Source organism: Aulonocara stuartgranti (assembly GCF_965226115.1).
Source record: "Aulonocara stuartgranti genome assembly, chromosome: 5".
Classification (NCBI taxonomy): Eukaryota; Metazoa; Chordata; class Actinopteri; order Cichliformes; family Cichlidae; genus Aulonocara; species Aulonocara stuartgranti.
In genome coordinates this window covers 8834422-8856797 of record NC_138943.1, presented here as the reverse complement: position 1 = coordinate 8856797, position 22376 = coordinate 8834422, and the positions used below count along the sequence as shown (strand labels likewise).

The following is a 22376-nucleotide window of genomic DNA, read 5'->3' as shown; positions in this document are numbered from 1 at the left end:
GGAGGGCAACCTATGGTGCAATTCAAGTATGAATATATGAACAATAAAAAGAAATCCTTACAGTCTAGCATTAGTGGTGCCTTCACAAATGTGAAAGTTGCCTATGCCATGTGCACTATTGCACTCACATATCCACACAGATGGCTTTTGAAATATGAACTGATAAAAAGCAAAATTGAATAAAATCAACTGCCTTGTCGTACAAGATGGCATGAAGGAGTAGCAGCTAACATTATCACTGTTATCGTTCATCCACAGTATCATACTCCAGGAGAAAGTGACCTGGGAGGGATTTGGGTAGTGCATTTCTCTGTTGATTTTGCGTTCTCTGCTTGTTTGTTTTGCCTTGGTCAAAATGTTTCTGCATTTACTTTTAATTGGTTATTCTAATTCGGCCGTGGTAGCATCACCATGGCAGTTGAGAAAATGTAGTTGATTAGACTTCCATAAAGGTAGCACTTTAACCTGGGTCTCTGTAAATAACTTTTGGGTATTCATGCTCACTGACACACACCTTGCGAGTACCACGTGTTTGTGCAGGAAAATCTTAGTGGATCTGTAGTTTCTACTTATACTCAGACCAGTCCGCCTGGCATTAACAGCCATGCCATGTACAAAGTCATTTAAATGAAATTTTGTCATCATGTGATGTTCCATTTGAATTTGTTCCTGAGCCTGTGTAGTGGTCTTTGTTATTAAAAGTGTGATTTAATGCAGTCCCACTTTAGTGTTCTAAAGTCACAGCCATTCAGTATGAATGTATGATTTTTTTGTACAGACTGATCCTGACTCTTTCCGTCTTCATTATTATTTATGTACAAGGCAAAATCCCAGGGTTCTTTTGTTTCACATCAAAAATTGTCAGTAAGTTATGGACCAATTTGTCCAATCTGCTAACATATGAAAGAATTCCTCCAAAATCAACACTACATTTGAGATGTTGCATTAAATTGAAGATGCAGTTTAAGGTATGTGCAAATCAGTGTGTTGCTTTTATTTACATTTCAGAGAGCATCCGAAGATTTTTTGGAAAATGTTTAACAACAGCTTAAGAAAGAAAATCCACTTTAAGTAAAGAGGGAGACAAAGATTCAAAAGACATGATCAGAATTCATGTTTAATGTTTGAATAATGGCTATGTAACAAAAAGGCTTTTTAGACATGCTTTACAGAATGTACAGGAAACAAGGTAAAAAACAAAAAGCAGCATTGGATATTGCCAGAGCAGTTACTGCTAAACTTTGGTATAAAGTCATAAAGGGCATTTCAGAAAACAAAACAAATGCACATTATTTTAGGCTGCGTTGGTGAAACGTATTGAACACTGAATTGATTTCAGCCTCCCAGATATGTAGCTTCATTAGGATAACTTATCGCAGTGAGTTTTCATTTAAATTTTTGTATCGCTTAAGAGGGGCATGAAATTGACTTTGACCAACGGTCTGGGAACATCGACACACAAATGTGCCACCACCGAAAAAAAGAAATGTGGAAAAAATAGAAAAAATACAGAGGGGCCGGGAAAGTTGATGCCAATAACAGTTGATGTTATTCAAAGGAATTTATAGGAATGTGCAGGTAGAAGAAAGTGGAAACAAAATACAATTCATGTCTGCACGTACCAGCAAGGAGGTGAAGTTCTTGGAAAATATTAATCAATGCATTTTTGAGAAGTTACTGATGACACATAAATTAGATATTCTGACATTACATGGAAGACACAGCATCAAGCTACATTACAATGCGCATGGTAGATGAACTTTTTACTTTGTGATTTTTTTCTGTGCCTCGACTCAGTACCTTTGAATACTCCATTTCTCAAACGTGTGTTGGTCAACTATATGCAAAAAAAAAAAAAAAAAAAAAAAGGTCTAGAAAAATATGAACATGACATACACTCAGCTGCCAGTTTATTTAGAGCACCTAACTAAAAACTCATGCAGTTAGGATAATCCTTATTCATTAGACTTGTTCGGTTTAAAAAAAAAAAAAAGAAAACTTTGGTAAGGTATTTACTCAACTGTATAATCATTATGGAGAAGTCAATTTGACTGTATACAAGCAATGTTTCTATTCACATTGGTATAGAGCACAAACACATTTAACTACACCCAACAAAATGACTGCACAGTTGAGTCAGTTGCTAATAAAATTTAAATAAAAACACTTTAAATTCATTAAAATGGTACGCAAACGGCAAAATAACACTATTTGAATGAGTTCATTTTTGCTAGGTTTATCTAATACACTGGCAGCTAAGTGTAATTTTCGAATAATACTGAGTAAATACCACTCAGAAACAATCATAGATGAACAACTTCAAAGTGCAATAATCTAGAAGACTTTAAGAACAACTCATTAGATCAAAACTGATGGGACAGGACATTCTTTTAACGGGGGCATTTTTGCTTGCAAACCTAAAGAATAACAATAGCTCTTATTTGGAAAGAGCACAGCTTGCTGAGGCCAGGCAGCTGTTGGGAGTGCCGTCTTTCAATTCTAAGAAAATAACACCCCATTATCAAGAAAAATGTTATCTTGCTACTTGAAGGAACATAAGATTTTGAGAATAGCTGTGGGACAACAGAAACCTAAAACAAATAAGCTTAATGTTTTCAAAGCTACTGCAGCTCATCCGTCAAACCTGTCAGCAAATGGATTATTAGAACATTGAATTTAATAACTAGTATTATGTACACATACATACATGTATAAAATAATACATTACATTCTCATGTTCACAGTCCTAAGTGGAAACCTAGGGTTACATAATATTCATAGAAGGAACAATAGCTTTGAGAGAATAAACTATGATGATAAATCGACTTGTTAAAAAAAAAAAAAAAAAAGTCATGCACACTGCATAATTAATTTTGCCACCATTAAATTAAGTGCCTGTTAACATAGGAGAAAAGGAAAAACAAATCAGTGCATACTGTATTTAAACAAACAAAAAAAAGCATGAAAAATATCATGTCACATGATCAAGGCTACTGAGAATGCTTGTTTAAAAGGCCATCCATTAGACAATAACTGAAAGTGGTCGACAGCAAAACTGTGATTGTCTCATGTGCAAAAAAACAAAATAAAAACAAACACACCAAAATAACAACTGTACCCTTTGTCCTCAAACTGCTCATCATTACGAAGACATAAAATATGGAATTATCAACTGCGTTTGACATAAAGAAAAAAAACTAAGTTTTGATAATATATGATATATCCATATATATTCATAATATACACCATATTTTGATGTCATGTCTCTGGGATTTGCATAAATGGATACCATAGCATAGTTTGAGTCAGTCAGGATGGCTGTGGGAATGTAGGTATGCCTTCAAGGGTCTTTCCAATATTATCCATCAAAAACTGCTGGTCAGGGAACTACCACTGTCCCCTCTTTAACCCCCATTTTTCCCGCTTGAGAGGCAGTATTCTAGCGACTTCTTCTCAAGTCATCTAGGCTGCTCCAACAGGTGTCTGTACCAGGAATAATGAGACAAAACTGCCAGCATGACATCAACTGGCACAGCATATGTTAGTCTCACAGTACCAGGGCCAGACGAGAGCTTGTGAGGACTCGACCGTGTCTCTGTGTTCTCTCATGGCAGCATCTGACATGGCTCTTAAAGCATACATTCATAGTTTTCTCTTGGGTGAGAACAAAGGAGAGTGGAGGCTCTGGGAGGAAAGAGGTCTTGCAGAGGTGGAGATGTCAGAAAGGAGGTCACTTTAATCACCTGTCCACATATCCGGTCTGATGTGGCAAGTCTTTCCACACTGGAGCACACTAGTATGTCCTCTTGATTAAAGGGGAATGTAAACATACAAGAGAGCATCTTTGGCAGAATATGAGGAGTCTTTTTGGAGGTAGTGGGTGAAGGGTGAATGTGAGATGGGGGGGTTGCAGCAACAAAGTGTCAGAGGCAGAATGTGGCCAGAATGAAAAACCCTATGTGGGAGCTGGATGCTCCTGAGGGTTAGTCCTATTAGAGGCACTTCTGTGGTCTTGGTTGCATTGACTGGGTGAATAGCCCACTTCTGCTTCACTCTGTTCTACTGCTCCATCAGTTGCAGAGGTCAGAGGAGGCGTCCTATGTACAGTCACTGGGATCTGGGATGCTCCAGGCGGTGGCTTCGAAGATAGATTTTCTGCTTCTCTCCAGAAAGACCTGCTAAGTGAATCTGCAAAGACATTCAACAACAATAGCTGTTTACAACAATAGTGCCATTCAGTGCTATTTGCATTGGCTTGTCTTACCTTAAAGAACTGTTAAGTTCAAGAAGAATTTAAAATCATTCTCCCCCGAAGGAAGTATTTAATCGCTTCTGTTATTTTGTTTTTTTTTAGAAATCTAGCATCAAGGGTTTTCAAAATATAATTTCAGGTTTTGTGTGATTTTAAATACCAATAACATTATCAAGATTTCAACGTCAAGGTTACACCAAATGTGAAAAATCAGTAAAAACTTTATATTGCCCAATTTTTATGAATCGTCTTCAAACTTCAAAACAAAATACTGGGCCTTGGTACCTTGGTTGGCTAAGCATTTGACCTCGACCTTCATTGTTAGTACCCAAGGCCCAAGGCTTTTTATTTTCAAATATTATATTCATATTACTAAATGTGTAGTTAGATGTTGTTATGCTTTAACAAAGTAACTTTTTCCACAATCAGTTTTAGCTTATAACTTTCAGAATCATGCAGTTTTAATGATGAGATGCCACATTTACAAACTCAACTCAGATGTGTTCCAGTATTTTTTTACCTGTTCACTGGAAAATCTCAAATTTATTGAACTGTGAACTGATGTCCGAAATGTTCATTATGTGTAAAAAGATGTCTGCAAAATACAACCTTGAGCCTACAAATAATATGTTGTTAACACTGAAGAAGGTACTAGATGTCAGAGTGGAAAGTTTCAAAATTTTGCCTCAGTGGGAAGGGCTTGGTAGTTTGCAATAAACTTAGGATGTAAACATATTGATTTAAAAAGTAGAACTGAAATTTTTGTTTACAACTCTCACCATAGTGCTCTGGAGGAGTGTGGCTGCTTAGTCTTTTATCATGTGAGGTGAAAAAGACAGAAGAGTCCTGATTGCTAGTGAGGCTATTCAGAGCTGCGTCCTCATGCTGGGCATGCTCACTGAGGTTCTCCTTCAGACCTGGCACAGTCTTGTCCAGTGGATCATCCTCCCCCAGATAAGCATAGGGACAGTATTCCCGCGTGCGAGAGTAGATGTTGGCATTGTCATAGCAGTCAGAGCAAATGACTAGAGGACCTGCACCGCCTGGCAACAAAGAACAAATATTACATAAGCACATGACTGGTGTCATACCATACAATAATCTGTGTACTTAAGATTCTTCTCAAAACTACTATGACCATACATTTTATGCAAAACTATTATGAAAGGTGGATTATATGGTTCCACAGTTTGAAAAGAACTCTGAAGTTCTTTTTGTTTTTTTATAGACAAGACCTGGAACAGAATTTTACATTTTAAAACAGTCTGCATACAAACCAGTACACATTTAAAGATTATGTATATTTAGGTTTAGCTGTATTTCAATATTTTGGTTGGTTGGCTTAGCTGTTGATGGCATTAAAACAATAACTACAGAACACAAATTTGTTAAATCAATTAATTGCTTTAAGAGTCAGTGCAGAAATATAATACCTATAGCCAAGGCCGTTGCTGGTGAGGCAGCAAGCCCAAACACTTGTGTTAATGACACTCACCTGGGGGGACTCCAGCTAGTCCCTCACGAGGCTCCCCGGGGTGGAAACTGCTACGGCCAGTAAACAGCGAGCCAACCCTGCAGTGCAGCATGCTGTTCCCTTCAGTTTCCACCTCACTGCCTGTGTCTCCATAACACACACCTGGGAGCAACATGATAATTAGTTACAGTTTTATTTCAGCGGGGAGCTGATCCAAAACATAAATGAAGGAATAGGAACCTAAGAGACACTGGAATTTCCCGAACAACCGAACCCTTAAAAGGTACATTATAAAATGGGAAGTTTCTGTTTTTGTCATCTCAGCACTGACTTGTTTACAAGACTCTGCAGTCTTGTGATCACAATGTTGACATACCCTCAGACTTTAAACTAGACTGCTGACTAATTTTCAACAGACCACTAACATTAAAAGAAATGGTTCATGTCACTTAAAGTTTACATTAAAGCACAAGAAAAATCCTTCATAAATACTGACAGGATACTACTGAAATATCTAGTTTGGTTTGTAGATGCAGAAGGGAACTATTGTTTTCTGTTTCAAACTCAAAGGGCAGGTAACCCACCGTCCGTGCCCTTATGGACATATCCATTAGAGAGGGGAGGCATGAGCTGCTGGTGGCTCCCAGCCTCAGAATTACTGTAACCCTCCTGAGGCTCAGACAAAGTACCCTGAGAGGATAGGTAGCTGGGAATATCTGCTGGCAAATTCATCTCATCTGTAACGGAAACATATTTTCAGTTCTATGTCATGACTTCAAAACAAAGTGTCCACGGAAACATTTCAGTTTACAAGCAGCCATCTTTTCTGGATAAAGCTTTCAATAAGGCACATTTATGTTACAGGACAGATGGCTGTGTGTCCAAACTACTTACCTGTGTTGGTAATACTGTAGTCCTCACTTTTCCTACGCATGTGATAGATTACAATGACCCAGACCAACGAAGTACCAACCACACAGCACACCACCACAATCACCACGATGCCCACAGTGGTCCAGGCATCCTGGTCATACACTGTGCCTGTATCGCAATTTGGTGATGGCGAGACGCTCAGGTATATGTGGCCACGCTCTGTACCCAAAGTATTAGACATGATGCAGGTGTATTTCCCAGCATCAGCTGGACCAGCATCAACAATGATAAGAAGTTGATTGGCTGCAGCAAAGAAGTGGCGCTCTGTTAGGACCAAAGGCCCATCATCTTTGGTCCAGTTGAGACGAGGAGCAGGGCTGCCTCCAGCTATACACTGAAGCACAGCAGTTTCACCCCGGGCCACTGTTCTGTCTTCCAGTGGCCGCATGAAGGATGGGGTTTCTGCAGAGGAAAAGGGAAAAAAAAAAAAAGAAGAGGATGAACTCATTTTTGATTTAAGTCATCCGTGGCCAGTTTAGATGGATGTGTGCTATTTTTTAAACAATTTTTCTCCAGCACTAATATTTAATGATTAATCACAAACTCCGCCAATTGGACAGTCAGTCATTATATACTCCTGCAAGTAGCTCAAGTCACATTTTGCAAGTACATTAATTAAGAAATATAATACTATATTTGATTTCGGATATGCGCCAGGCAGTCTCCTTTAAATATTCCACATGGTCGTGTTATAACAAGGCCATGTGGAATTTTTGCTTTTACGTCATCATTAGTTAAAACTGGCAGGGCGGCAACACATAAACAAGAGCTTGTAATGAGCAACAGACATAAATGAGCGGCCAATTGGAGTAGTGAGTTATCTGAAATGACTCCAGTAGATAAAAAAAAACAAAAAAAAACTCAGTTAATCAGATGGCTGACTCACCCAGAACAGTCAGAGTAGCATTTGCCGACAGGCTGCCAGCAGCATTCTGAGCGGTACAGCTATACACTCCCATGTCTTCTGTTTTCACTTTAGCAATGAAAAAGACGTCATCGTCAGGCATCACATGCATCCTGCGCTCTCGGGCAGCAGGGAAGTCAGTGCCTCCATCTTTCTGCCAAGCAATCTGTGGTGATGGATGGCCTTCAGCAGCACACTCCAGCCTGGCCGTAGTCCCAGTCCGGATTGTCAGATCCATGGGGGTCTTAAGAAAGGAAGGCATCTCTGAAAGACAGAAAATAGAAAGTCAAGGGTGGAATACAATGGTACAGACAGAAACAAATACTGATATATACCATATATGTATGAAAACGAGATAAAACCTTAGGGTACCTCTCTCTTATTTAATTTTTTCCCCAGTTACTGTACTGTCAAATGGGTAGCAATACTACTTAACAAATAAACTATATACAAGTATCAACTTCATGCAGATATATTGCAGTGAATTGGCAAAACCAGCAACCCAAAGCCTAAACAGGGTAAGTGAACAAGACGCAAAAACCTCCCAAAAAACAAACAAACCAAAAAAGAACTGGCAATCACTGATCACGTTCATTTAAAGAGATAACACATCCTCACCATTGACAGTAAGCTTGGCCCTGTTGGAGTAATTGGAACCAAAGTGATTGGAGACCACACACTGGTAACGCCCCTCATCGGTGAAGTTCACATTGAGGAGGTGAAGCACAGTGGTATAGATCAGCTCTCCCTCTTGGTACCGGGCATAATTTTCCACTTCTGCATCATACAGCACCTCCCCATCCTTCCGCCAGGCTGTGGTCATTGGTGAATCACTGCTGCTGGACGCAATGCAGCTCAGAGTCACATTGTTTCCCCGCAGTGCAACAGACGTCTCTGGGTGAGTTGTGATCTGAGGCTTGGGGAAATCATCTGTGTAGGCACATGTGTTTGGGAAAATAAAAACAAAGGAAATAAAAGAAACATTTTTCTAACTGAAATATATATATAAGATTTTAAGCTCCACCAGAATGCAACACAGTATCAAAAAACAAAAAAACAAATACAGCTTTTCAAAAAATGACAAGTTAAAAAACAAAACAACTTTTCACGTATTTTGGATCTTTTTAAGTGAAATAATCCGCTGGACACTCTCAAAACATCCAAAATAAATATTAATTTTAGTCTTTTCTTCCATATACCAATAAACATTGTTTTATATGTTTTGTGCTTATTCAACAGAATCTATAATGGCAGGCTGGGAATAATTAAAACAAGAAAAAAAGACTGACCACAAACAAACTCTTCCGGGCTGATGGACAGGACATTGCGACCGAGCAGATTCACAGGATGGGCACAGATAGCAGTGACAGACTGCTGGAACTGGCTGTCTGTCAACCAAGGACCCAGCCACTGCATGTGACAGTCACACAGCAGGTTGCTTGTGTTCAGGACACTGAGAATAGAGGAGTAATTTGGGAAACATGAGATGACTCATAGTAATATAAGACGGAATGATTCTACTAATGAAGTATGAGATTGAACCACTGGAAATAAAGGGAAAATTAATCTGGGATTTCAGGGATTCATCTGAACTCACTCTTCAGAGAGTTAATAGAATTTATTCTTTTAGAAAAGAAACCTCCACATACTAACTTGAAAAGAAGATTTAATCTTAAATAATTTAAAGTGAGCCATTTACAGATATCTAAATAAAGCTTATATAGCTTCCAAATAAAGCTATATTCCTGTGAAACACACAGGGAATTGTTATTGGTGAACATCTAAATCTGTTTATAAAGCCTTTTAGTCAACCTGTCAGCTGGACCATGGCAAAAGGATCGAAATTGTGGCATGAAATTGGATTCAAGGCTATAAAAAGCCTCCAGAACTGCGCTCTATTTTTTTTGTACAAAAATACATTTTAATTAGAGGAATGCTGCCATCTTCTTCTAGTCAAGTTATCAAACCAAGCCACTTTATCCGCTTGCAAAGCAGATACTGTTAAATTCTATTAAGGTAGCACACTAATTACTAACAAGAGGATATGAGTACTGTCAGTTTGACAGCAGCTGGGGCATTTAGCCAGCCACTGCTTGAGAGACACTCCTAAGATGGGTTGATCAAAAGCTCAAAACAGTGAGAGACTTTGCATTTCCGCTCCCTTTCCTCGCACACAGGAGACAGCTGTCCCAACTAAGTAAAGGCTGCTGCAACTCAAAAACTAAATCAGAAGTCTTTGCTTGGCCAACTGCGAATAAAAAAAATAAATAAATAAAAAGTATAAACCCAGTATCTTGATGCATTCTCAATCATCCAGGAAAGTAAATCTCCAAAAGTTGATTCTGTTCATCTGGACGTATGTGTCAGGAGTATCGGAGCAGTTGAGACGCATTTTTTCTAAACACCGGGTCTCTGTGGCTTTTAAACCCCAAAACACGCTGCAGTCAGCTGAGACTGAAGAAGTCACTTGGATGAGTGACGAAACGTTTCTCCCACAAAACACTACGTCCGGATGAACAGAATCAACTTTTGGAGATATAAACCCAGTAAATATATTTAGCCTTAAATTTCACCAACCAAATAAATAAATAAAGATTTTAAATGGGGCAACAAAATTAAAATTGCTATGGTGGATCAACAATGACTCCCTGTTTAAAAGCTTCAGTGACGCCAATTTAAAATGTAAATCACTGCCCCTGCAGTGTTTCTTAATCATTGTAATTCCTTTTTAATGAGGTCAATAACAATAAATCAGACTAACAAACATTAACACAGGAAAATACCAGCTAATACATGCGCATGAGAGCTGTAGGATATTTCTGTGTTTGGTTTTGTTTTACTTACAACACTTTCAGCTTCATATGAGACATCGCCTCTGGGTGTATCGACATGATACCATTCTTGCTGAGGTCCCTAAAGATGGGACACAAATATGGATTAAACACACCAGTTTGACCAAATTGACATTTTTGTCAGAAGTGTAACGCAACAACAGGAAAATAAACCTTTCTGCTATGTTTAAACATTTAATAATAGATATCAAAATGACTGCATGGCTAAAAAGTATTAGATAAGGGCTTTACTCACAAGTGCTCGAGCTCTTCCAGGCCTTCAAACGCTTTCTTTGTGATGGATTTGATTTTGTTCTGTTGTAGGATTCTGGAAAAAATAAAGATATTTCACACGAGGCCAAGTGAACAGTTCAAACTAGCCTGCTCCTAGGCCATCCTTTATTACAAAAACAAGTCACTGCTCCAGCAGCTTTTGTGAAGGCTGCTATAACATCTGAAACAAATTACACTGCAAATTGAAATAAATTGGAGAACTAAATAAATCAAATGTGTTAAAAACAGATCTGTAGTATATTAAACATTACAATATAATTTAACCTTTCTGAAAATTTGTGCAGCCATTTGTTTGATGCACTGTAAAGTATCTTAACATAAACCAGCTCTATTTCTCTAAATACAAAAACATTTTACAAACTTGCATACTATATATAAAAATACAATTTTTAAAATTCATATCATGCCCTCACAGAGTGTTTAGCTTCTTCATGCCATCAAATACACCAATGGAGTCTTCAATGGCCCAGGAGATTTCATTATTACGGATATCTCTGAAAAGCAAAGAGACTCATATTAGATATTAAACACAGTACACACAGGCTGAACATCTAAAGGCTTCTCCTGCAAAGAACAAAGAGCACACATTACCACCACTGGGGTTGCCAGCAGCAGTGACTCTTCGTTAGAAGACTAACAATCTGAGACACCATACTTCCACACTATGTCACAGCTTGCTGCTCCTGCCGCTGTGATGAGGGGAAATAATTGGCTCTGTTTAGCACTGAGACAGTTCATGGGTCCACTGCAAGTCCAGGGAGGCCTTGTGTTTACAGGATGGGTCATGGGCTCTTTTGTTTCTCTTTCCTCATGCCTGGCTACCTCTGAAAGAAGTTCTGCACTCACCAGTTCCCCTCTCCCATGAAAGATCCCGAGATGGTCAAAATCCCAAATGCAACCCCTTTGTCATTGTAGTTCACTGGCTTAAAGAGAGCTCTGTGCAGCAAATAATGAGTTCATAACTTTCTCACAGATAAACTGTGGATGAAGAAGATATACTCGATTAATTGGGCTGATATTTTGCTAATCAGAATTTTAATAGCTTTGGTTTTAAACCTAAAATACAGCCCTTACTTTAAAACAAACAAGCAAACCCGAAAAACTCTCATTAACATGTCCTAGCTCGAGATCAGCAGCAACAACAACAACAACAACCGTGTTAGACTGTGTCAAATAATCCACTTGTAAAGCAAGTAGGGGCTGCTCAATTATGGCAAAAATGATAATCACGATTATTTTCACTGAAATTGAAATCTCGATTATTTGACGATATTTATTTAACCCTTTAAGACCTACTATAGAACCAAGTCCGCCAGAGCTTATATTATTTTTTTACATGTTGTAGTGCCATTTGTGGGAGCATTTCAAGTTGCTATGCAACTGTTATAGCCCATATTTTAATAATATGTATGCATTAAGTCCATTAATTACATTAATTGCAAAAAAGTGCAATAAACTACAAAAAAATTGAAAATCATTTTTGGTTTTTTTACATATATTTCTACTTGGAGAAATTTAAGAGGTTTATCCCTCAAAACTTTAAATACAAAAAAAGTTGCAAAAAATAGTTTACAACAACAGGAAATTTATTTTGAGTGTCTTCATAGTTTTATTTTGGAGATACAGTTTTTATATACTGCAGGAAAAACAAAAAAACAATCCTATGATGCAAATTTGCAAAGAAAACAGCATGTGCATCAAAATAAACTATTTCCAGCAGCGCAATTCGAGTTCTAAGCATCCCAGCAACTATTCAGAAAAGTCAAACATGACCAGTATAGGCTTTTAAGGCCTACAAGTAAAAAAAACTACATTTCCGCGAAAATGATGTCACTTTCGGCCAGGAAATGGCGGACATGCGATAGTTCGCGCTGACATCTGTTTCACTGTGGGAAGTGTTACAAACAGCTGATCGGATCGGCAAAGCGTGTTTCTCGAATATTATGTTTTTGTTGCTGCAAGCACTTTTTATGCAATTTTTGCAAAGCTTTATGTGGAAGGAAACCCTGACCGAGGACAAGCTGATGGCATAAGATGTAAGTACAACTCCTCCGGTTTCATATGCAAAACAAATTATTGAGCTAGCTTACACGGTTCAGGTTCTACAGGGATTTAAAAATAGTTACACAAAACTGAGCGTGCTGCTCTGACCGGCTTTAAAGGGTTAACAATGACTTTAAAAAAATAATATAAAATAGTGTGCAAAACCAATGAAGTTTTTTTTTTTACCTCTCTTTTCAACCAACGGCAGTCACTCTCCTCTCCAAATAACTTCTGCTTAGCTTTCCAAGCTTCCCTCGGGTCCTCTTAATCAGCGGTCTCCAACCTTTTTTGCGCCACGGACCGGTTTATAAGGTGTCGCGGATAAATGAGGGAGGGGCTAATAATCGGCTCAGTCATTTTTAATGATCATTGAAAGCCCAGATCGTAATCGTGATTAAAATTCGATTAATTGAGCAGCCCTACTTTAACGGCAGTCAAAACAGTGGTGCTATCCAGGAATTCCAGTACAGTAACCTTGCCCAGCCCTTACATTAAAGTGGTGAAGATGAAATTGCCTGACTCAATACCAGAACATCATGATACAACAACAGATGAGACCAAGGAGAATCTCCCTGCTGCTAACCATCTTCATACCAAAATCTTTCCTGCTACCTTTTTCTCCAGTCACTTCACTGTCCAACCCCAAAAGATACTCTTTGAAAAGCTGCAGTTTAGGATTAGAGCTAACCCCAACCCTATTAATACATACACTATATGTACTTATTTATCTTCTCCCAATTACATTAGTCCCCCTCAATACCCCATCAGCCCCATGCGCAGCTCTTTTTCTCCCATTGTTTGGTGGAAGGGCCTAATATGGCCCTTTTGATATTGAAGGTTGCCAACATGTGGTCTAGATCAACCAACAAGTGCTTCTGACAGTGAAGCCTCTCCAACATGAATGTTGAGAGGCTACTGACAAAAACACTGTAAACCTGAAACTTTTACTATCTGGGTGGAGATGCACACACCTCACGTAGATTTTTCACATTTTAACTAATTAAAAAAAGAAGAAGAAAAAAAAAAGAATCACAATTGTGTGTAAGTAAATTTCAGGACAAAGAACACAAAGCCGGAAAAACATACATCTATGGAAAACACACACAGAGTGGTTTAATCTAAATCTAAATGTACACCATTGACAACAAAAGATTTGCATGGCACTACAATAAGATGGGGACTTGAAATAGTGGTACTTTCTACAGTTTTCTCTGAACTACTTGGAAAGAATTCAAGAACAAAAAACTAAAACTACAAATGTAGAAAGAAACAAGTGCAGACCTACTTTTGCAAGAAGCCTTCAATGAGAATGCAGAGCCAACAGGACTTGAGTTAATTCGTTTACAGAGATTCATTAAACTTCTAACCACAAATAATAAACACATACTGCAGACAGATTCGGGCATTGCACTTACAGGGTGCGCAGACTTGACAGGCCACTGAACACTCCCTCTCCCAAATGGCTGATAGAGTTTTCTCCCAGGTTCAGGCTCTCCAGGAAATCTAAACCTTTAAAAGCTGTCTCCTCAAGTCTAGTCAGATGATTGCCAGACAAGTCTCTGTTCAAAGAAACCACAAATATGACAAACATTAACTAAAAACAATTTCCCTATGTTCTGTATGGTAATATTAGTCCACATTTAAGGATGAAATGAGCTGTTTTCACAAAAACACCATATATGGTGCATTAGGTAGAAGCTAGACCTCACTGAACCAGCCCAGACAAACACAGTGCAGCAAGATAACAGTAACTGCTCCAAGTACTCTTAGCTACATTGGGATTGTAGCAACGAAGCAAACAGACTCACAGTTCCTCAAGCTTTTGGCAAAACTCCCAGGCGTCTGGTCCAATGATGCCAACAGCATTCTGGCTGACCCGCAGGATACGCAGCATGCGCAAGCCATACAGCCAACCTTTGTTAACCTCTGTTAGGTTGTTGTGCTCTAGCTCCCTGGGGGGGGCGACATTATTGACAAAAATAACTGTATTAAATCAATTTATTGCTTTAACATATCTGCAGGGGGAACCATAGGTGAGAACATTTTATGGAAGATTTTTTTTCAGCAAGATTTTTTCATAGGTGCTGCACATTTTTTGCTAAATATATTGCCAAAGTCCAAAAGATTGCACTCACAATTCTTCAATGTTGTTCAGTCCAAAAAAGGCTCCATCCATGAGCTTAGTGATGCCATTCCTCTGCATCTTCAGTGATTTCAAGGAGTCCATCCCCTTGAATGTAAGGCTGTCAACAATTTTGATCTTGTTCCGCTTCAGTTCACTACAAACACAAAGAATCCATTTTCTTTAACCAAGTGTTTTTATACATAAACAAACTCACACAACAGAGCTTCTCGAATAGGAACATTTGGATCCATAGGTTTTTGGAATTTTGCCTCTGTACAACACCACATTGCTCGATTTTAAATCCAGTGGTTTTAAAAATTATACAAATCAAGATATGATTCAAGACTTGCAGGCTTTTAATTACAAAGGTTTTAGAAATGTTTTGCATTAACTGTTTAAGATTTATGACCATTTTTATACGTAGTGTGGCTTTTTCAGAGGCTTAGAAATAATTGGACAAACTAACATAATTTTACATAAGGATTGTTTTTACTGCTTTGTTGAAAACAATTTGCAGACAAAGACTGCCTGAAATCTGAAATGCACAAACACCACCAAATGCTGTGTTTCGAACTTTAAGATGTTCTGCCAAATGTTTGCTGCAGCTGCATTCAGTTGCTACTTGTGTCTGGGTCTTTCTAAATTAGGTTTTGTGTTCAGTAACTGAAAGGTATGCTCTGTTAGTTTCAGAACAGGTGACTGACATGATGTATTCACATCCATAAAGGCATCTATTAACTGTAGGCATTAGCAATGAAACACCTATCCCCTCAAGATTGCTCTTTACTACGCTAGATGTTGTAAAAGAGTTTTATGTAACCAAGGGAAGAACTGTGTAATCACTCACTTTTGTGGTCATCCAAGCCTTTAGGTCTTTTGGAGCTGAATGGTTCATTCCTTCATTTAAAGAATGTACCAGATCGTCGATTTGGCCAAGCATAAAATTTTGGCTCTTTTTCTCAAATTGGTTTATTGTGGTTTTTCCACCCCCCCCCCGTTACTTGCATCAATATCTCTTTGGACTTCATATTTAGATTTTCTGGGAAAAGCAGCCAAATGCAAGTTACACTCTTGGAAACAATTCTATCTTTCTATCAGCTTAATTTGTCATTAAATAATGAGGAAGAAGGCCAAACCTGCCCATGGAACTGTCAGGCAACGGTCCAATTATTTTTTATCCTCTGTAAATAGGGCACGATGTGTGTTAAAGCTTCAATTCTGTCTTAATTGTTTAACTTGAAAATCCACGGTTGTGTACAGAAGCAATCTTTCTTTTTAAAGTTTCAATGTCCAATAACTTACAAACCTAACTGTAAAACTGCGCAAAACTGAGTAAAATAAGAGCATCTGTTATATAAATTAAAATTCACCAATTGAGTGATAATGTTACAGCATTTTATTATACTTACAGGAACTGAAGTTGTGGAAGTTTGAAGACTTTGGATGGAAGCACAGTCAATCTGTTCCTGTTCAGCCTCAGCACCAACAGGGAGCTGGAGATGTTTTCAAAGCAGCCAGGCTCCAGGACGCTGATCTTGTTGTTGCTTAAATTACTATGAGATAAAAAAAAGAAAAAACATTACTACCAAATTTAGCAGAAGGAATCATTCTTCCTTTGTAGTTACGCATACTGTGTGAAGTAAATATTTACAAAAATGGTTGCTTTGCAATAAAATGCTTTCTAGGCCAAACTGAACAAAACAAGGTGTTTTCAGTACTCTCGTAAGAGCATGTGACGCTTTGCTCTAATGTGTTTCCTCCAATACTATGAATATCTTCTTACTGTTGTATTACACAGAATGTTTCCAATTGCAAACTTATTCACGGTCATACAAGCAAGTCAATGTAGAGTTAAACCATATTTTAACACTGCATGTCTCACACACTGTCCTAGTACTGATAATAAAGATGACTTTGACTTACAGATATTTCAGCTGCATAGATGGAAAGGATCCAACTTTGAGCTCAGAGATGGAATTGGATGTAAAGTCCAGTGTCTCCAGGGAAACATATGGTTGTAGGTGAAGCATTGACAGCTCAGTGATCCGATTGTGGACTCTGAAATATATCAAATATAAAAAGGTATTAGTTTTAATGATGTCAATGCTTACTAAAGCATTCTTAGTCTAATTAAAATATTATTAACATGGTGAAAGAATGGGGGGGGGGGGGGGGGGGGGGGGGGGGGGAATAACAAAAGACTGACTCTGGTGGTGTCTTCCACTGTTTTTGTATAAATATGTTTTAATCTAACATCCAACAAAGCATAAAAATTCAGCCAACATTAAATACTGTACAAATATTTTTTTTACAAAGTGTTTAAATGTGCAGAAGAATTCAAGGAATATTTTAATAATTAGTTTGAGTGCTGATAGAAAAGACCAAAAAAACCATAACTGAAAACAAACCCTGAAGAGGATTTTGTACTTACAAAGAAAGTCCTGTGATGTTTGAGGAGACATCGCCAAGATAGGGAAAAACAGTCAGCTCATTGTGATTCAAAGTACTGAAATCAAATTTAAACAAAAATGAAAAAGTTGCATCAGTCAAATAGCCATACATAACTGAGATTTTAAACAAATTTACTCTGATGTCCCTTATAAACTGTGAGCAGAGGTTTATATATCACACTTTTCTTCATGACAAAACAAAAGTTACAAACAACGAGTATATTTCCAAAAATAATCTTACCTATCCTTAAAATACTCAAAGGTGTTGGTTAAGTGGTTAAAATGTATTCAAATTGGTTGTATCTCTATATTACTATCCAATCTTTTATTGAGCAACCAATCAGTGCAGCGGTTCAGTAAAGGACTAGCTCTGCTAACTTCAGTTATGTTCATCCAGATGTGTACTTACACTTGGGTTATCCCATCTGGGACTTCCACTGGAGCCATCGACAGCCTTCTTCTGTTGCAGTCCAGAATATGAACCTCATCCTCTGTTTTATAACACGAGCAAGGAGCAGGACAAGTCTCACTGGCCCAGGCACCCAAACTTAGCAGCATGAAGATAAGGGCCGAAGGAATGGGCCAGCCTTCCGCCATTTTAAATGCCTTCCCACTGAGAGTTAGCTACGTGGCTAGCTAGAACTGGCACGTTAACTTAACACTTATAAAACCACAGAGTTGTTTTTGTAGTTTACGACCATTCAAGCAAGCACATATTTAAGATTTATATCGTCACGATTCCAGGTGGAATCGTAAAATGCAGTTTTTTCCAACTTAAGCGGGGCATCCCAGCAGAGATTTCTGCTCTTCTTTCAGTGGCTGGAATTCCTTCCGCTCCAGCCAGGACACCCTCCCGGAGAGGTTAGCTAGCTCACCGCTGAACTGAGTTGGTCCCACAAACACGCCACTTTTCACCAGAAGAGATCAGTTCAAATCCGTACGATAACCGCTTTTGATTATACTGATCCAAATGAAATGTTACGGGCGTTTAACTCAGACTGTTTACAAAGAATTAAAGAAATTTTGTCCCGTCTTTCCATCCCGAAAGAACAACAAAGCCCCGTGAGTTGATGACACAGGATACCCTAATCCCGCCCCTCTACAGCATGTTTACAGTTATTCTATTGGTCCGTGATTTTGCTTGTCAACCATTTGCGTCGTTTTGATTGGATCGTGTTTTTGTCCGACACTGTTTGCAGGAAAAAAGTTTTTAAGAACTATTGAAGTATGAAATAGTATTCCAGATCCTACAATGACTGCTTTACATATTTATACTCCACTACAAAGACAAAAAGCAGCACCAGTGTGATTTGTGAATATATAATCTATCGTTATAATTGATGATATATGAAAGTTGTTTGGTTGCCTAAATGCACTCATTGATATTTTTAATTGTTTATGTATATAAAAAGATTTGGACTGTGTGATCTTAACTTAATACTTTATTTTTAAATAGATTAACTGTGATTTCTAGTGTTATCCATTGTGTTAGAATACTTCCCTCTAGAATAAATAAACACTGAATGGGTGGGGTGGGGGATGTGGTTAGCTCAGAATTTAATGTGAACTTCAGTGCTTTACTTTATGCACACGGTGAGATAAGCATCATACTTGGGCAAATTTGCTAAATGTTTCTGTTGCATTCTGAGTATATTTTATTCAAAATTATGGCAAACTGGAAACCTATGTATGTAAATTTTCCCTTGTTTTCAATCTTTATATCAACTGCTATATAAGATTTCAATTAACAAATTCATTAAATATAGAATTTGACACTTGACAATTAGAATAGAATAGAATAGAATAGAATAGAATAGAATAGAATAAAGTGGGCTTTATCAAAAAATAATACAACAGCCCAGCAATACAATTTTATATTTGTGAAGAGAATTATTGAGTCTTTAGACAGCTGCCAATTCAACTCATTCAATTTAAATTTTATAAGAATTTTTTCTGTTGAGCTAATTAATGTAGAGAGAGAGAGAGAGCAGGGAGCAAGGGAGGGAGAAAGAGGATGGATGAATGCAGCAAATCGGTAAGGGGGAAGTCAGTGGAAAACAATTTGACTATGATATTTGCATATGACATTGTGATCTGTGGTGAGAGTAGGGAGCAGGCAGAAGAGAGCCGTATGATGCAGGTGGGGGAATGCTCAGGAGAGAAGAGGAATAGAAGTCAGTAAAAGCAAGACAGAATACACATGTGAATGAAAGAGAGAGAGGTTGGAAAATATAGCACTGTCAAAAAGATGTGAATGTGAGGCATAGCTGGATGTCGCAGAACTAAAGATGCCAAGATTTTCACTGGAAATGACCAGGAGGGACAGGATTAGAAATGAGTATATCAGATCAATTTATAGACAAAGTTAGAGAAGCAAGGTCAAAATGGTTTGGACATGTGCAGAGGAGAGATAGTGGATATATATGGAGCTCCCAGACAGGAGGGAAAGAGGAAGATAATAGAAAAGATTCACAAATGTAGTGAAGGAGGAAACGGTGTAATAGAGGAAGATCCTAAAGTTGCAGTGAGATAGAGGTAGATTATCCACTGTGACAACCGCTAAAGAGAGCAGCTGAAAGAAGAAAAATGATTGATTTGCTTCGAACATGTAACTATACAATTTTAAAAAGATGAGAAAAGGTTTAATCTAACCTGCAGGACCAGGAAACCATAACCTGAAACTCCAATTGAATAGCACTTTACCCCACCCCAGCTGACATTTGGCACTGCTGATGTCTTGCCTTGATGTCTTGTGTACACATGCCATTACATGTTTTCAGAAGCAGTCTCTAACTTCCAAACATTTTTCCTGTGTGCATGAGTACTCTACAGTGTAGGGACTTCTGTAGCATACTGCTTCACAAGCTGTTTTTGCTCCTAGATATTTACACTTTGCTATGACCACACTGGGCAGACATTTGTCAAACTAACTTAGTGTAAAGATGGCATCCTGTGACTAAGCCACCCTAAAGTCATTGAGCTGTGCAGTGTGACCCCATGTTTTGTCACCAGTGGTTTTTCAAAGGAACATGCATGGATGTATGCATGATATTCATAGATCTGTTTGCAGTTGATGTGGCTCAGTTCAGTTTGATTCAATTAAGTTCAGTTCAAGTTTATTTATATACCACCAAACCACAATAGCAGTCTCCTCAGAATGGAGAAAACCAACCCCAACAATCAGATGATCCCCAATGAGCAAGCACATTTACTGACATACTGAAGTGGCATATAAACATGTAGAGAGAGAAAAGAGGTGAGTAGAAGGTGAAAGCTGAAAATAAGTGTATCGTAGTGTATCACATGAATTCCCAAAAGAGTTTAAGCCTCTAGCAGTATAACTAAGGGATGGTTTAGGTTATACCCGATCTAGTCTTAACCATAATCTTTATCAAATTGAAAGTTTTGAGTCTAATCTTAAAAATAGAGAGGATATCTATCTTTATCCCCCAAATCTAAACTGGGAGATGGTTCCATATGAGAGAGGTCTGATAGCTAAAGGGTCTGCCTCCAAGTCTACTTTTATGTATTTTAAGGAACACAAGTAAGCCTGCAGTCTGAGATTGAAGTGCTCTGTTAGGACAATATGATGCTAATACTGAATGTGAGGAGAGGGATTTTAAATTTAATATGGGAAAATTATGATCTCTCTTACTCATTCTTGTTTGCATTCTAGCTGCAACATTTTTAGTTACCTAGAGGCTATTCAGGGAACCTTGGGGACAACTAATAATAATGGTTTACAAAACTCTGGCCTAGAAGTAATGAATGCATTTATTAGGTTTTCAGTCTCACTTTAAGACAGGATGTTTCAGAGATACTGCACAGATTAAAGAAGGCTGTCCTTAATGTCTGTTTAATGTGCACATTAACATATCCTTATCAAAAATGACTTCAAGATTCCCCACAGTCTTACTGGAGGCCAAGATACTGCTATCCAGATTATCCTGTTAGACATCATATTTTTAGGGCCAACCATGATAGCCTCAGTTCTGTCTGAGTTTAGCAGATGAAAATTACATCCAGGCCTTTACATCTTTAAGACATGACACTAGTTTAGCTAATTGATTTATGGCTTCATAGACAGATATACCTGGATATCAGGGCATCATCTGTAATAAAAAAGAGTGCAGTAGTTTATATTAATATGGGAAGCATGCATAATGTAAAAATTATTGGCCCCAGCATTGAAGCCAGTGGAACTCCATGACTAACTTTACTTTACATGCACAAACTGGAACTTTTCAGGTAGATACCATTCAAACCATTGGAGTACATTGACTTTAATACTAAGAATGTTTTCAATCTCTGTATTAAAATGTTATGATGAGCAGTATAGAATGAGGTCTAATGGGACAAGCACAGAGCTAGGTCCACTGCCAGTGGCCATAAGCAGGTCATTTATAATCTTAACTAGTGCTGTTTCTATTCTATGATTATCCTGATGAATAGTACAGTAAAATGTCCTACAGGTAGCTCTGCAGCGGGATCTGTTCCTATTCTGTTTCAGTTACATGACAGTTTATGTTCTATGATAGAAATTGACTGTAAATCCTGACTGAAACTCTTCAAATAAACCATTCCACTGTAAATGATCAGTTTGCTCATTGATAACATTGATTTCAAGATTTTTTTTTTAACATAACAAGAAGGTTGGAGATTGGGTTATAATTAGCTAAGACAACTGGATCAAGTAAAAGCTTTTCATGTTGTTGTGTAATTACAGCTTTTGTGTACCCCATTAATAGAGATAAACTTATCATATTTGAAGTGACTGCGTTAACTAATGGTGAGACTTTTTTGAACACCCTTGTAGAAATCTGCACTTTTTTTTATAGAACAGAAAACTGCTTTTATAAACCGAATGAAAATCTTTAGTGCATCACAATTTCCTCTCCAGCTTACAGGTTATCTGCTTTAAGGTGTGTGTTTGCGATTTATATCAGAGAGTCAAAGCTTTCTGATTTTTTTACTTTCCTTTTAAGAGGAAACACAGTATCCAGTGTTAAACGCAGATTAACCATTAACCTCCAAACACCCAGATGGTGACAGCAAACAGAACCTGGCCCT

The 22376-nt window shown here is 37.9% G+C and overlaps 1 protein-coding gene across 1 annotated transcript; it reads right to left on the bottom strand.

Annotated features, from left to right (window-relative positions):
- Positions 1-1101: 1101 nt before the first annotated feature.
- lrig2 (leucine-rich repeats and immunoglobulin-like domains 2) lies at positions 1102-18395 on the bottom strand. The gene is made up of 18 exons (XM_082532584.1): positions 17716-18395; positions 17288-17362; positions 16780-16914; positions 16266-16409; positions 14867-15010; positions 14540-14683; positions 14147-14290; positions 11102-11182; positions 10651-10722; positions 10408-10476; positions 8853-9016; positions 8182-8493; positions 7546-7827; positions 6621-7061; positions 6311-6463; positions 5748-5888; positions 5032-5295; positions 1102-4188 (listed from the first exon to the last, which is right to left on the bottom strand). Exons 1-18 carry the CDS (start codon positions 17901-17903, stop codon positions 3956-3958), a joined length of 3186 nt encoding a protein of 1061 aa, XP_082388710.1. The 5' UTR covers positions 17904-18395; the 3' UTR covers positions 1102-3955.
- Between the last annotated feature and the right edge of the window lie 3981 nt (positions 18396-22376).